The sequence below is a fragment of the Mirounga angustirostris genome, unplaced genomic scaffold, assembly GCF_029215605.1.
Source record: "Mirounga angustirostris isolate CCGP_5_RB_7025 unplaced genomic scaffold, mMirAng1.0.hap1 SCAF_9, whole genome shotgun sequence".
NCBI classification, from domain to species: domain Eukaryota; kingdom Metazoa; phylum Chordata; class Mammalia; order Carnivora; family Phocidae; genus Mirounga; species Mirounga angustirostris.
Window position 1 is genome coordinate 30,098,617 of NW_026991717.1, and position 11,692 is coordinate 30,110,308.

General features: G+C 56.0%; 1 protein-coding gene across 1 annotated transcript; it reads left to right on the forward strand.

Annotated features, from left to right (window-relative positions):
* The first annotated feature begins 843 nt into the window (after positions 1-843).
* On the forward strand, positions 844-5,604 carry ISL2 (ISL LIM homeobox 2). Its single transcript, XM_045901872.3, has 5 exons — positions 844-1,068; positions 1,351-1,613; positions 3,440-3,723; positions 4,302-4,469; positions 4,881-5,604. The coding sequence occupies exons 1-5, from the start codon at positions 896-898 to the stop codon at positions 4,995-4,997; spliced, it is 1,005 nt and encodes a 334-aa protein (XP_045757828.2). The 5' UTR covers positions 844-895; the 3' UTR covers positions 4,998-5,604.
* The last annotated feature ends 6,088 nt before the right edge of the window (positions 5,605-11,692 follow it).

Consider the following 11,692-nt stretch of genomic DNA (forward strand, 5'->3'; position numbering starts at 1 on the left):
TCTCTTTTCTGCATGGTGGATATTATTTTTCATTATCCTTTTCTGGGTGCTATGGGGGATCATTCCAAGAGTAAGTCTTTCTGTGTGTGGGTGTGTATGTGTGTGTGCTTACTATGCAATATTTCTAATGCAGAAGAATGTTTAGCGGATTCTACAAGTGGCTTCTATTTGACAGGACGCTGGGAGAGAAAAATCAAAACGAATGCATTTCTTCTGCAGGCCACTTATCCTTTGGAATCCTGTTGTTTTAATTTACAATGAAACATTCTCAATGTTAGGCTGCTAGGCTGGCCTCAGGCTGTGAAATCTTCTCTTTTGCGCTAAGGCAATTAGGTTTGATTTGGGGATGTGAGCTTGCGTGTCTTTTGGCTTTTCGAAGAAGACAGATTTCTCTAGCTTGATCTGGGATATTTAAGAATGTCAGAGAGGACGAGAAGAGACTCCGCTGAAAGCTGATGGGTCTGTGTTGGGATTGGAGGTAGTCGCTGTAAGAGGGAGTATGTGGACAGAAATGCCGGAACATCACCGTTCAGTATTGATGCGGTGGCGTCCGCAGTGCTTAAATGTCTTTTTATTCTTTCTTCTCACCTGTTAGCTTTTAGTTACAAGATATATGGATAAAACGACTGTGTCCAAATGAATTTAGTAGCCAAAAAAAAAAAAGGGGGGGAGGTGAAGGGGAGACAAAACCCCTCAAATTCAGAAGATTTTGTTTTTTCGTTTCCAATTGTTCGGACGTTTAGAAAACCCGCTTTTCCCTGTAATCGCAATTCTTGAAAGGGAACGAGCGAGCGAGTTGGGTTGGGGCTGGAGTGGCCGAGGCCCGCCCGGGTCCGGGCAGCCTGGCCTGACGCGGGCCACGCGCCTTTCCCCGGCAGAGAAGCCCGGGACCGCCATGTGCGTGGGCTGCGGGAGTCAGATCCACGACCAGTTTATCCTGCGGGTGTCGCCCGACCTGGAGTGGCACGCCGCCTGCCTCAAGTGCGCCGAGTGCAGCCAGTACCTGGACGAGACGTGCACGTGCTTCGTGAGAGACGGGAAGACCTACTGCAAGCGGGACTATGTCAGGTGAGGCCCGCGAGAGCCGGGGCTCAGCTACCGCCTGCGGGGGCTGGGGCTGCAGGCGGTGGCTCGTCTGCGCTCCCCGGCCTGGGGAGAAGGCCACCCCCCCACTCCGAACGTGTGCCGCCGTGCGCGTCTGGGCCCGCGAACTCCCCGAGGGCCGGTCCCTGCAAGATCCCTGTGGGCCACAAAGCGTCCTGGACGCGCGTGCCCGGAGCCCGTTGCAGCCCGGGAAGCGAGGCGGGCCTCAGGCCCCTGGCTGACCCCGACCGCGCCTTGGGCCCGCAGGCTGTTCGGCATCAAGTGCGCCAAGTGCCAGGTGGGCTTCAGCAGCAGCGACCTGGTGATGCGGGCGCGGGACAGTGTGTATCACATCGAGTGCTTCCGCTGCTCCGTGTGCAGCCGCCAGCTGCTGCCCGGCGACGAGTTCTCGCTGCGGGAGCACGAGCTGCTCTGCCGCGCCGACCACGGCCTCCTGCTGGAGCGCGCCGCGGCCGGCAGCCCGCGCAGCCCCGGCCCGCTCCCCGGCGCCCGCGGCCTGCATCTGTCAGGTAAGCCGCGCGCGCCGCGCCCGGCGCCGCCGGCGCCGTTGTGAGTGCGTGCGTGTGTGTAGAGGGGTGCTTGTGCTCCGACGAAGAGTTGTCACTCATGCGTGGTTCCTTTTGCCAGGACTTTGTGCTTCTGTGTGAGTGCAGAACTGTGGCTAGGAACACAGCCCAGTGTATGCCAGGGCGGGGGGTGGGGGATGGGGCTAGGGGGGTGGGACACAATTCGTTCGTGGGTCAACATGAACCGGGGTTGTGTGCATATGAGTGTGTGTGCCTATGGGGGCATTGTGGAGAATTGTGTTCTCCATGATCGGGAATACTGGGACACCGGGCCGGGAGAAGGAGGGTGAATGACGACAGAAAACGAAGTGGTGTCTGTCTGGGGAACGTGTATGGGGAATTTCAAGCAGTGTGTTGGTATTGCCAGAGAGGAAAGATAGGTTTGCCTGGGGGTATGTGTGTAAGGAATACAGCTCCCATCCTAGAGCTGGGCCTGAGTGCAGCCAGCCAGAAGGCTAGCTAGCTAGCCGCCCCAACAAAGAGTGGGTGTCTGTGTTGGTGTTTTGGGGCCCAGTTTGATGAACAATTTAGCCAAGTGCTTCTCCGGGAGGAGGGTGTGGTGGCACAGTGGACTTGGGATCATAGAAAATACTCAGGGGATGTTCTGGGTCCTAATCAGGAGCTGCCCAGAGATGGGGTCTGAGTGCACGTTAGTGGTCAGGCATCCTGCCTCAGACTGGGCAGCTCCCAGCAGGCAGCCACAGACCTGAAGCACCAGGCTCTACACCAGGCTGAGCCTCTGGGTGCTGTGTGGTCTTGTAATGCTCCTCCCCTCTCTGGTCCTCGGTTTGCCTCCCCTATTGAGTGAGGAAATTGGGCAGGATGGATATTTGTAAATATTTATCCAGACCTAGTTATGCCTGCCCCGGGATAAAAATTCAAACAGTGCGGCATGTATCCATGGATGTGTGGACCTGGTTTGGATGGGGGTGTGAAATAGGATGAAGCTGGTGTTGAGTGCACTCCATCTCGGGTCTCAGAGGGGCTCCCTTTTGTTTGTTGCGGGTTTGGGTTGCGGGCCGCGGGCATCAGGCTCTATTTACCCGGAGCTGAGAGAACCCCAAACCAAGCGAGAATGCTAGCGGCTGCGCTCGGGCCGGGAGGGTGAGCAGCCGTTGGGCCGGGGAACCTGGAGCCTTGAAGGAGGAGACCCGGGAGCTGAGGCCCGAGGGCTGTCAGGGAAGAACGTTCTGTCCCTGGAGGCCCATCCGCGCTCCAGGCCAGGTCTTTGCGGCCCTGTCCGAGTGGTCTCCGACCGAGGATGAAGGGCTCTTGCAGGCCCCCAGGAGCGGGAGACAAGCCCCCTAATCGCGAAGCAGCGCGGCGCTCCGGGCCCTCGTGGGCCCCCTTCCCCCTCCAGAGTCCTGGGAGCTCCTCCTTCCTCTTCCTCTGAAACTCCGACTTCTTCCGGAGGGCCTCCGTCCCGCAGGGCCCAAGCGGGCATTCCTAGGGTCGGGTAAGTGGAGGAGGCACAGGCGGGAGCGGCCACTCCTGTCCCGCAGCGGCCTGGCGCAGGGCTCCCACGCCCTGCTGGCGCTCCGAGGACCGCGCTCCGGGGCTGCCCGCACCGGGAACCGGGGAAGGGACGAAAACGCACTGCTCCCTCCGGGTAGGACGCACAGCTGGAAAGGGAGACGAACAATAAAACGAAATCACCGGAATCGAAGAGAAACGAAATAGGGCCTGGGAGGGCTCGGCCGCCGCAGGGCGGGGCACTGGGCGGGCGGGTGGCGGCCCCGCGCTCACCTCTAGTCCCCCTGTCCTCGCAGACCCCGGGTCGGGCCGGCAGCCCTCGCTGCGCGCGCACGTGCACAAACAGACGGAGAAGACAACCCGCGTGCGGACGGTGCTCAACGAGAAGCAGCTGCACACTCTGCGGACCTGCTATGCCGCCAACCCGCGGCCCGACGCGCTCATGAAGGAGCAGCTGGTGGAGATGACCGGCCTGAGCCCACGGGTCATCCGCGTCTGGTTCCAGAACAAGCGTTGCAAGGACAAGAAGAAATCCATCCTCATGAAGCAGCTGCAGCAGCAGCAGCACAACGACAAGACGGTGAGGGGCTGTGCACCGGAGGAGCGGGTCGGGCGGGGCCCCGAGTTCTGGGCGCGCTCTGGGGAGATCCAGGGGCAACTGGATTCTCCAAATAGCGTGTGTTTGCGTGTTCGGAGCAAGGCTTGCCTTGGGGATTAAGGCTGCTTAATTATCGTACCCTCGGTCGGATCTTCTTGTCCCTGCGGCAGAGCTGAGTTGGAGGCACAGCTCCGAGCCCGAGGCGGCGTGGTTATGCAGCTCCTGCTAGTCGGGGCAGGTTGTGTCCTCTTGGCGTGGCTTGGTTTGGACACTTTTCCTCGCGAAAAATGGGCACAGAGGCCTCGAATTTCTTTGCTCTGTTGGCCCCCCTTTTGGCTGGACTATGGTGGAGGTTCCTGGGTCCGGAGTATCTTAACTGGCAAAGGAGAACTACCTGGTTGTGGTGTTGGGAGTGCCTCCGCCAAAACCGCTTCAGGCCCCCAAACCCCTTCAGGCCCCAAATCTCGAGCCAGTGCCTGGGGCCTCAATGTCAAGGGTGTGGTGGGAGACGCAGGACCTAACTTGAGCATCCTTCACCCCCACTTCTGCTTGTCCCTCAGAGCCTCCAGGGATTGACCGGGACGCCCCTGGTGGCGGGCAGTCCCATCCGGCACGAGAGCGCTGTGCAGGGCAGCGCAGTCGAGGTGCAGACGTACCAGCCACCGTGGAAAGCCCTCAGCGAGTTTGCCCTCCAGAGTGACCTGGACCAACCCGCCTTCCAGCAGCTGGTGAGGTCCTGCCCCACCCACCCGGGCCTCAGGACTCGGAGGGGGGGATTTAGCTGTTTGATCAAGGTGGGAAGGAGGGACTTCGCAGGGGATGAGGGGCTGGGGACAGCTCTAGGCAACGAGAGATAAGGGGATAGATAAGGGGACTGCAACAACACCTCAGCCCATAATTCGCTCTTAACCAGGTCTCCCTGGATTAAAGCACTGGCAAGGGAGGTCGAGGGATTAACCAACCCGAGCTCCCGCCCTAATACCCCAGCGTGCGCCTGGGGACCTAGCCCACATCTCCTAAGGCCTTGCTTCCAGCCAGAGGCTTGTCCCTAAGGGACGCCCTCGAATTCAGAGTATGCGGCCTGGGAGCAGCTCCAGCGCCTCTTCACCCGCCTCTTCCTGATGTCTCCTCATCCTCAGGTCTCCTTCTCTGAGTCTGGCTCGCTAGGCAACTCCTCCGGCAGCGATGTGACCTCCTTGTCCTCGCAGCTCCCGGACACCCCCAACAGCATGGTGCCGAGTCCCGTGGAGACGTGAGAGGACCCCATCCTCTCCAGCCCGCGGACCTCGCATGCTCCCTGCATGAGATTCACCCATGCTCAAGCCATTCCAGCTCCGAAAACTCTCTCGCGCCTTTGTAATTATTATTATTGTTATTTAAAGAGAGAGGACAGAGAAGCGGTCAGGACAGCCCAAAGCTCCAGGATACAACCTGCTTTCACCAGACCAGAGAGCCCTGCTCCAAGAACTTTTATTTTTTCAAAACCAGAATTTGGGATTTACTAGCGTTAGCTCTGCCCTCTCCTCTTCCCTCGCTGCGCGTGGCCAGCGCCGCTCTGTCCGCGCCTCCTACCCGTGGAGAACAGGCGGGGCCCACCCGGCGCGGGGCCACCCCGAACTCGTTCAGGCGAGCCCCTACCCCAAGCCGCGCCGCGCTCCCAGGCGGCTTTGCCCGGGCTCTAAGCCGGGACGATTCAAACGGAACAGACACTGAATCCCCAAAGCGCATGATTGCCGGAAAAAAGTAGAAACGAGACTTTCCTTGAAAATGTTTTAAATTATCAGTCGACGGAGGACAGAGTGTGTGAGCCTTTGCCGAACAAAACGTAAGTTATTGTTATTTATTGTGAGAACAGCCAGTTCACAGCGGGATGGATATTTTGATCTTAATAAAAAAATAATAACCCGATGCGATGCTGCTCCTGTGTGCCGTGGGCGCAGCGGGAGGGCTGGACCGACCCAGGTTGGGGCTTGGAGCTGGTTTCAACGAAAACGCCGCGCGGCGGAGCCCGCCGCGGGGTCCCGGGGGGTGGGCCCAGCTGCTCGTGCCCGCGCCTCGCGCACCGCCCCTCCGAGGGCTCCCGCGCGGCCGGGGGCGGGCCCGGCGGGGATTGGGCGCTGCGCGGGGGGCGGGGCTGGGTCCGTGCGCCCCCCGGCGGCCCCGGCCGGCGCCGAAAGCGCCGCGGCCCTCCCGGAAGCCGGCGCGCGCTCCCTGCTCCAGGCAGGTCTCGGCGTTGCCCACCCTCCGCCCGGGTCTCCGGCGCTTCGCGGCCGAAGCCTGCGGGGCAGGTGGGGAGACCTCGTTTGAGCGGGAAACCGGCGACGCTCGGGTGGGCGAGGGCGTCTCGTTCCCTCGGCTTTGCCTCTGAGGCTCCTGGAGCAGAATGCAGCCTCGTGCCCGCCAAGGGCCGAGCCGCCATCCCTCGCTGCATTTTCGGCCGGCGCACTCGGGCCCTGCCGGCGCTTTTTTTCCCCGACCCCCTGCCCCGGGCGCCTCGCCCGCCTGCCACTCCGGCCAAGCCGCCGAGCAGGGAGCCCGCGGGCCCGGGGCGAACAGGGGGTCTGTGACGGCTCACCCTCGGCGCTGTCCCCAGAGTGGATGCGCGACGTGATCAATCTCGCTGCATTTATTAATTCCGCCGTCTAGACAGAGGAGAAGGCCGGGTGGCGGCTCCTTATCTGCATTTGGCATCACCTGCAAACGATACACTGAAGGAGCCACAACAAGCCCCCGCTAGGATCGCGGCTGCCCGGGAAAATAAGTCCACCCAGAACCAGTCTGGCGTGTCCTTGGTTTATTTTCTTTCCAGACCCGAAATGCAGGGGGCGGGGGATGGCCCGGGTGGGAGGGGGCTGGGAATGGCCCCTGGATATGCGGTGCCCAGGTCACTTGGTGTGACATTTCAAACCCCTGCGCCTTGTTTTCTTGAAAACGGGCTTTAGTGATCGCAGGAAATAAGCGGGAGATACTGAATCTCCAGCAGGCCCCCGGGCAAGCACAAAAAACAGGAGGCTCAGGTTTTACCCTTAACAAATATTTAACCCTTTGGCAGCCTGGGACAGTTCTTTTCCTCAGAACAGGCCTCACTTGGTGGACTCGGGAAGCTGCCACCCAGCAGTCAATCTACTCTTGAAGAATCTCTGGCATTGGGTTTCCGTTTCCTTGTCCCTCGAGATAAATGACCCACAAGTATATCCTTCTTTGTCCAGGATTTGTTTTGGAAGACGGAAGTGTCCTGAATAGGGGATAGCTCAGGTAGAGTCTGGTAAGGGAAAACGTGTCTGAGGGGCAGCTGTGGTCGCTGGATAAAGGAGTAGGTGCCTTCTGTTAGGAAGCTTTGGGCTGGTTGGATGGCCAGAGGCCACTGTCGGTTTTTCAGCGGAGCTGACGGCAGGATTCCATCACTGGGTCCCTTCCCCTCCCCGCCCCCATTAGAAAAGGAAAACTGGAAGACTGGAAGTCAATTATTGAAAGAAAATGAGAGGTGGGAAAATCAAACCAAATTTATATTTTACTTCCTCAAAGTCAAGGTGATGCTAGCACAAAATTTGAAGAGAACATTCCCTTTCTTTAGGATTTAGGAAATGGTGCCGCAAACTTAGAGATAAGGGAAGAGATCCTAGGGTTAATGAGGACCAGCTTTACCTCTCAAGTGCCTGTTTTAATAATCAGGGTTAGGTTCTTTGAGGCTTCGCTCCCTTAACTGAGACCATTCCCTCCCAAACAGAAATATAGATATTTCCTCTTACCTCCTGGCTGGCCATTGGGTAGGATGCTAAACTTCCAAGAAATCTTAATTTTAAAAACTTCTGATTAATCCAGTTTATTGGGTTTTGTCATTTTAAAAAAGGAAACAAGTTCTCGAGTAAAGAATTTCATTAATGTTTATTGTTAATTAGCTCTGAATTTGTGCTTTTGACAGGCTGAGTATTTTAATGCTATGAATGGAAACATCTGCTAATTACAGTAAACTCTTATTCTTGGATCAAATATCTAATTCCTCTTTTTGATATGTGAGTGTGCTGATTTTGAATATTGGGAAATTACCCAGATAAAAGTGATTACTGTGTATCAGGATGCCTGAAGCCATCTGTATTACTGTATAAAACATCATAAGCTCTTCTGTAGTTTGCTGCTAGCTGCCCAAAAGGGCGGACTGTTTCCCATGTGGGTTACCAGGGAAAGCCTTTGACTTTGAAGCCTTATTGCAATGGTCGCTGGTGAGGTGTCAGATCTATGCTTGGTTAGTTACATTAATAAATATCAGTTTTACTGGTTCCCAGGCCATCTTTAAACATGTTCTGTAATACAGTTGGGATTTCCTTGTAAATTAAATTACCTGTAACAATTACAAATATTGTATTTTATGCTTACTGAACTTTGAAAGTGAGACACCCAATTGTGTGGTAAAAAGTCAGTTCAATAAAAAGGGGCCATAGGTGGAAAATGGGAGTTATTTAACTAGATTCACTTTAGAATAATTTTTTTTTTCAGAAGACCTATCTAGTAATTTGGATAGCCCTATGTAATTGAGGCAGGAAAGGGATTCCCAGAGATGGAAAAGTTTATGGCCATTATACCACAAAATTTAATACATATTGAAAGGCTGCACAATTCTGGGAAATTCAGAGTCCCTGTGGCAGTATTCCCAACGAACTTTAATATTTAATGGGCTGTGGAACAGAAATCAGCCTTTCAATTTTGATTGTGGAATGGCTTAAAGCTCAGAGCTGCAAGTACTGGGTTTAAGTGAGACATCATCTAAGATTGTTCTCTAGAAAATGTTAAGATTCTGCCACTGCTGCCCACGGAAGGACATACATTGCCACACATTTAGTTAGCTGTGTTTTCCTGTACAAATGATCACCAAAGAGAGCAAGAGAATTAGCTGAATAGCAGCATGCTGGAGAGAGGAAACAATGAATGAATAATAAACTATTTGAAGAGAAGTTCCAAGCAGGAAATTCAGAGTTTATTAAACTGATGTAGGGAAGATTAGAGGCTTTTAAATATGGGTCTGATTGATGTAAAGGTAAACTCTCCTCAGGATACTGGGATTCAGTGCAATAATGAGAATTGGGTGACCAATTACAGACTAGCACCTTGTTGATAGAGCCCCCGCATGAACGATGCAGATAAACGCAGTTGGACTGAGAGTAGTAATGGCAGAGAAAAAGGGCACAAGGAAATACTCATTGGGATCCAGATGTGGATTTGGGGTTGGCTCAATTTATAAAGCAAGTTTGGGGCCCCGCAGCAATCGGGACCGAAAGGCAGGAGTGCTAGGTGAGTCGGGCCTTCGGATCAGGGCACCTCCTCAAGAAGGTCAGGAGCTGGCGGGCGGGGGGAGAATGAGTCAGGGAGAGAGCGGAGGGGCAGGAGTTCAGGAAGGCTAAGAATCTTCTCGCTGGGAAACAGGATAAGGGGGTGGTTTGAATACAGAAGGCAGGAGAACCCCTGTGCTGGGGACGTGGGAACTGGGAGAGAGAAGTGGAAGAATAGGGATGGTGAGGAGTAATCCCTTTCCAGATTACTGAGAACCAAGAATTTAGAAGGCGGGCAAGGAGCTCTGGAAGAAAGGACCCAAGTGGTTTCCCAGCTGGGGAAGGAAGGAAGGAAGAAAGGAAAGGCTGGTCCGGGAGGTGAAGTCCGGACCTAGGCTCAACGGGGGCGACGTTAGGGGTTGGGGTGTCACAGAGTCCCCGAGTGTCTGGAGCCAGAGAGAGGCTCCAGAACTTCGGGCAGGAAGCTGCGGCTCCGACATCCTGTTGGGCGTCCAGGATGACGACGAGCCCTGCCGGGCTCCCCGGAAAGCGAGCTGCCGCCGGGAGCAGGAAACTCAGTTGGGCAACCGCGTTGGGCGCTCAAATGTCACTGCTGCCGGGCTGTGGGCAGCTTTTTCCTATTTGGCACAGATTCTGGGCTCTGATGCCCGAGCGAAACTGTTGCTTTTGCTCCAGCTGTGCCCATTCGCACCGTCAGCTTTACAGGCTGGACCCAGCAGAGGCCTTTCGCCTGGGCCCAGCGTGATCCACCTGTGGCCCCGCAGCCTCGGGAGACCCGGGATGCGGCCCCGGCCGCAGGAGAAAGCCAGTGGGTGGCACTCGTCCCCGCAGACTGGGAACAAGATGCGCCGGCGCTCTCACCTGCGCGCCGCGCGCCCCCGCCCGCTCCCTGCCCCCACCGCCCGCCCCCCGGCCCTGGAGAGTTTAGAAGTCGTAAAACTCAGCGGAGTTAGAGCTTAAATCACTCTGTCCGCGCGGAACGCGCCTAAAAGGAGGGAACTCAAGACGCGCAGAAACCGTGCGGGTCGCGAGGCGCTGCGCAGCTCCAGGCCGGATTCTCGCAAACTCCCCAGCCGGGCGGAGCCGGCATTCGTCTCCATCAAACCCCCTCCCCTCCCGGACGAGGGGGGCAAACGACACCATTCAATTAAATGTTTAACTGCGAATTCTGGTATGGTTTCTGGGAGGTTAATCACAGCTGTCTCAATTATTTATGGTTTTCTGGCAAATTTCCGATTAGATAAGAAGGTATATTCTATTGTGAAGCGTCTTGCAGGAAATCTTATCAATATTTGATTATTCCTTTCAGCTGCTGCAAGGGTTCTGCGTTCACGCCCCAAGACGCACTGGGCGAGCGGCGTTCGGGAACTCCTCTCCGGGTTGGGGCGCCCCGGGCGGGCGGCTGCTGGTCGCGGAGAGAGCCGGCCGCGGACACCTGTCTGCTCCCCGCCCCGCGCCCCTCCCCCGCCCCGGGCCGCGGAGGAGCCCCGGCAGCGGTCCGCGAGGGGGGTGCGGGCGCCGGGGCCCAGTCCCTCGGCCTCGGGGCGCGGCGCACAGCCCGGCTCGCCGTGGTTCTGCGCGCGCCGCGGCGGGGACCCGGATTTCGGGTCCCGCGCCTCGGGCCGGGTCGTCGCCCGAGTCCTGGCGGGAGGGGCTGCTCGGGAGCGGGTGGCCCCCGCCCTGCTGCCCCGGCGACACTCGCGGGGTGGGCGCCCCAGCCGGGCAGCGGCCCCGGCGGCCCGAAGTGCGGAAGGCGCCGGGTCCGCGCCGGCGGGAGCACGCAGCGCACTGGGGGCGTTCGCCATTGATTGATTGATTGTTGGGATTTTTGAGACCTCTTTATTTTCTCCCGATTTGCAAAGTAAAAACAGCATACACGTAACTCAGCAGCTTTGTGAGGCTCCAAAAAGAAGTGTCCTGAACATTAGGTAGGTTAAGTTTGCTTTTTAAAAACCCATGAAACTTTCGTATTTTCTAGTCCCGGCCCCCTCTCCCCCCGACCTCCCTATAGTCTGGTCTCTGACACATATTCAGGCCACTTGTTTTCCAACCACATCTTTTTTCTTGGTAATGTTTGATCCTTATCTGACAGAAATTGTTACAGATATCACTCAGTGAACGGCTTAGCACTGACCATCGGCTTAAGGTGGAGGAACGATGAGCAGGAGATCGGAAAACGTCGACGTCCCCCGGGCTGACTTCTCACGTTCAGCTGGGAGCGGTGCACGGGGTCGGTTACAACTTCTACTCAGAGCCCTTGTGGCCTTTGTTTTACTTTTACTTCAGCGTTGCTTCACAATTATTGAGAACATACTTCAAGGTGATTCACTATGGCTGATCTTTTTGAATCGCTAATGTTTATTCTGGAGAATAATTTCAGTTCAGCAACGCTACAGGAGGTTCTCAGTAAGGTCTGCCAGGAAGAGTTGGCAGACCAATGAATACAGTGCTCCCGGTTCATTTCAAATAGCCCCCCACATATTACGCAATTAGAATACCCAAGCGTTACAGACATCTTTACTCCACACCTTAAAAAGGGAAATTTAGGGGTTAACTTTAAGTCTTTAAGAGACTCCCAGAGTTGGAGTTAACATTTTTCTTTCAAATTTGTACTACAAATTTGTATACAAATTTGAACTACCTTAATAAGAAAAGTCATCACTGCA

Coding starts and splice junctions, on each gene's coding strand:
- ISL2 (XM_045901872.3), top strand. CDS start 896: ATGTGCGTGGGCTGCGGGAGTCAGATCCACGACCAGTTTATCCTGCGG. Junction 3,724..4,301: donor AGCAGCACAACGACAAGACG/GTGAGGGGCTGT, acceptor CTTGTCCCTCAG/AGCCTCCAGGGATTGACCGG. Junction 4,470..4,880: donor AACCCGCCTTCCAGCAGCTG/GTGAGGTCCTGC, acceptor CCTCATCCTCAG/GTCTCCTTCTCTGAGTCTGG.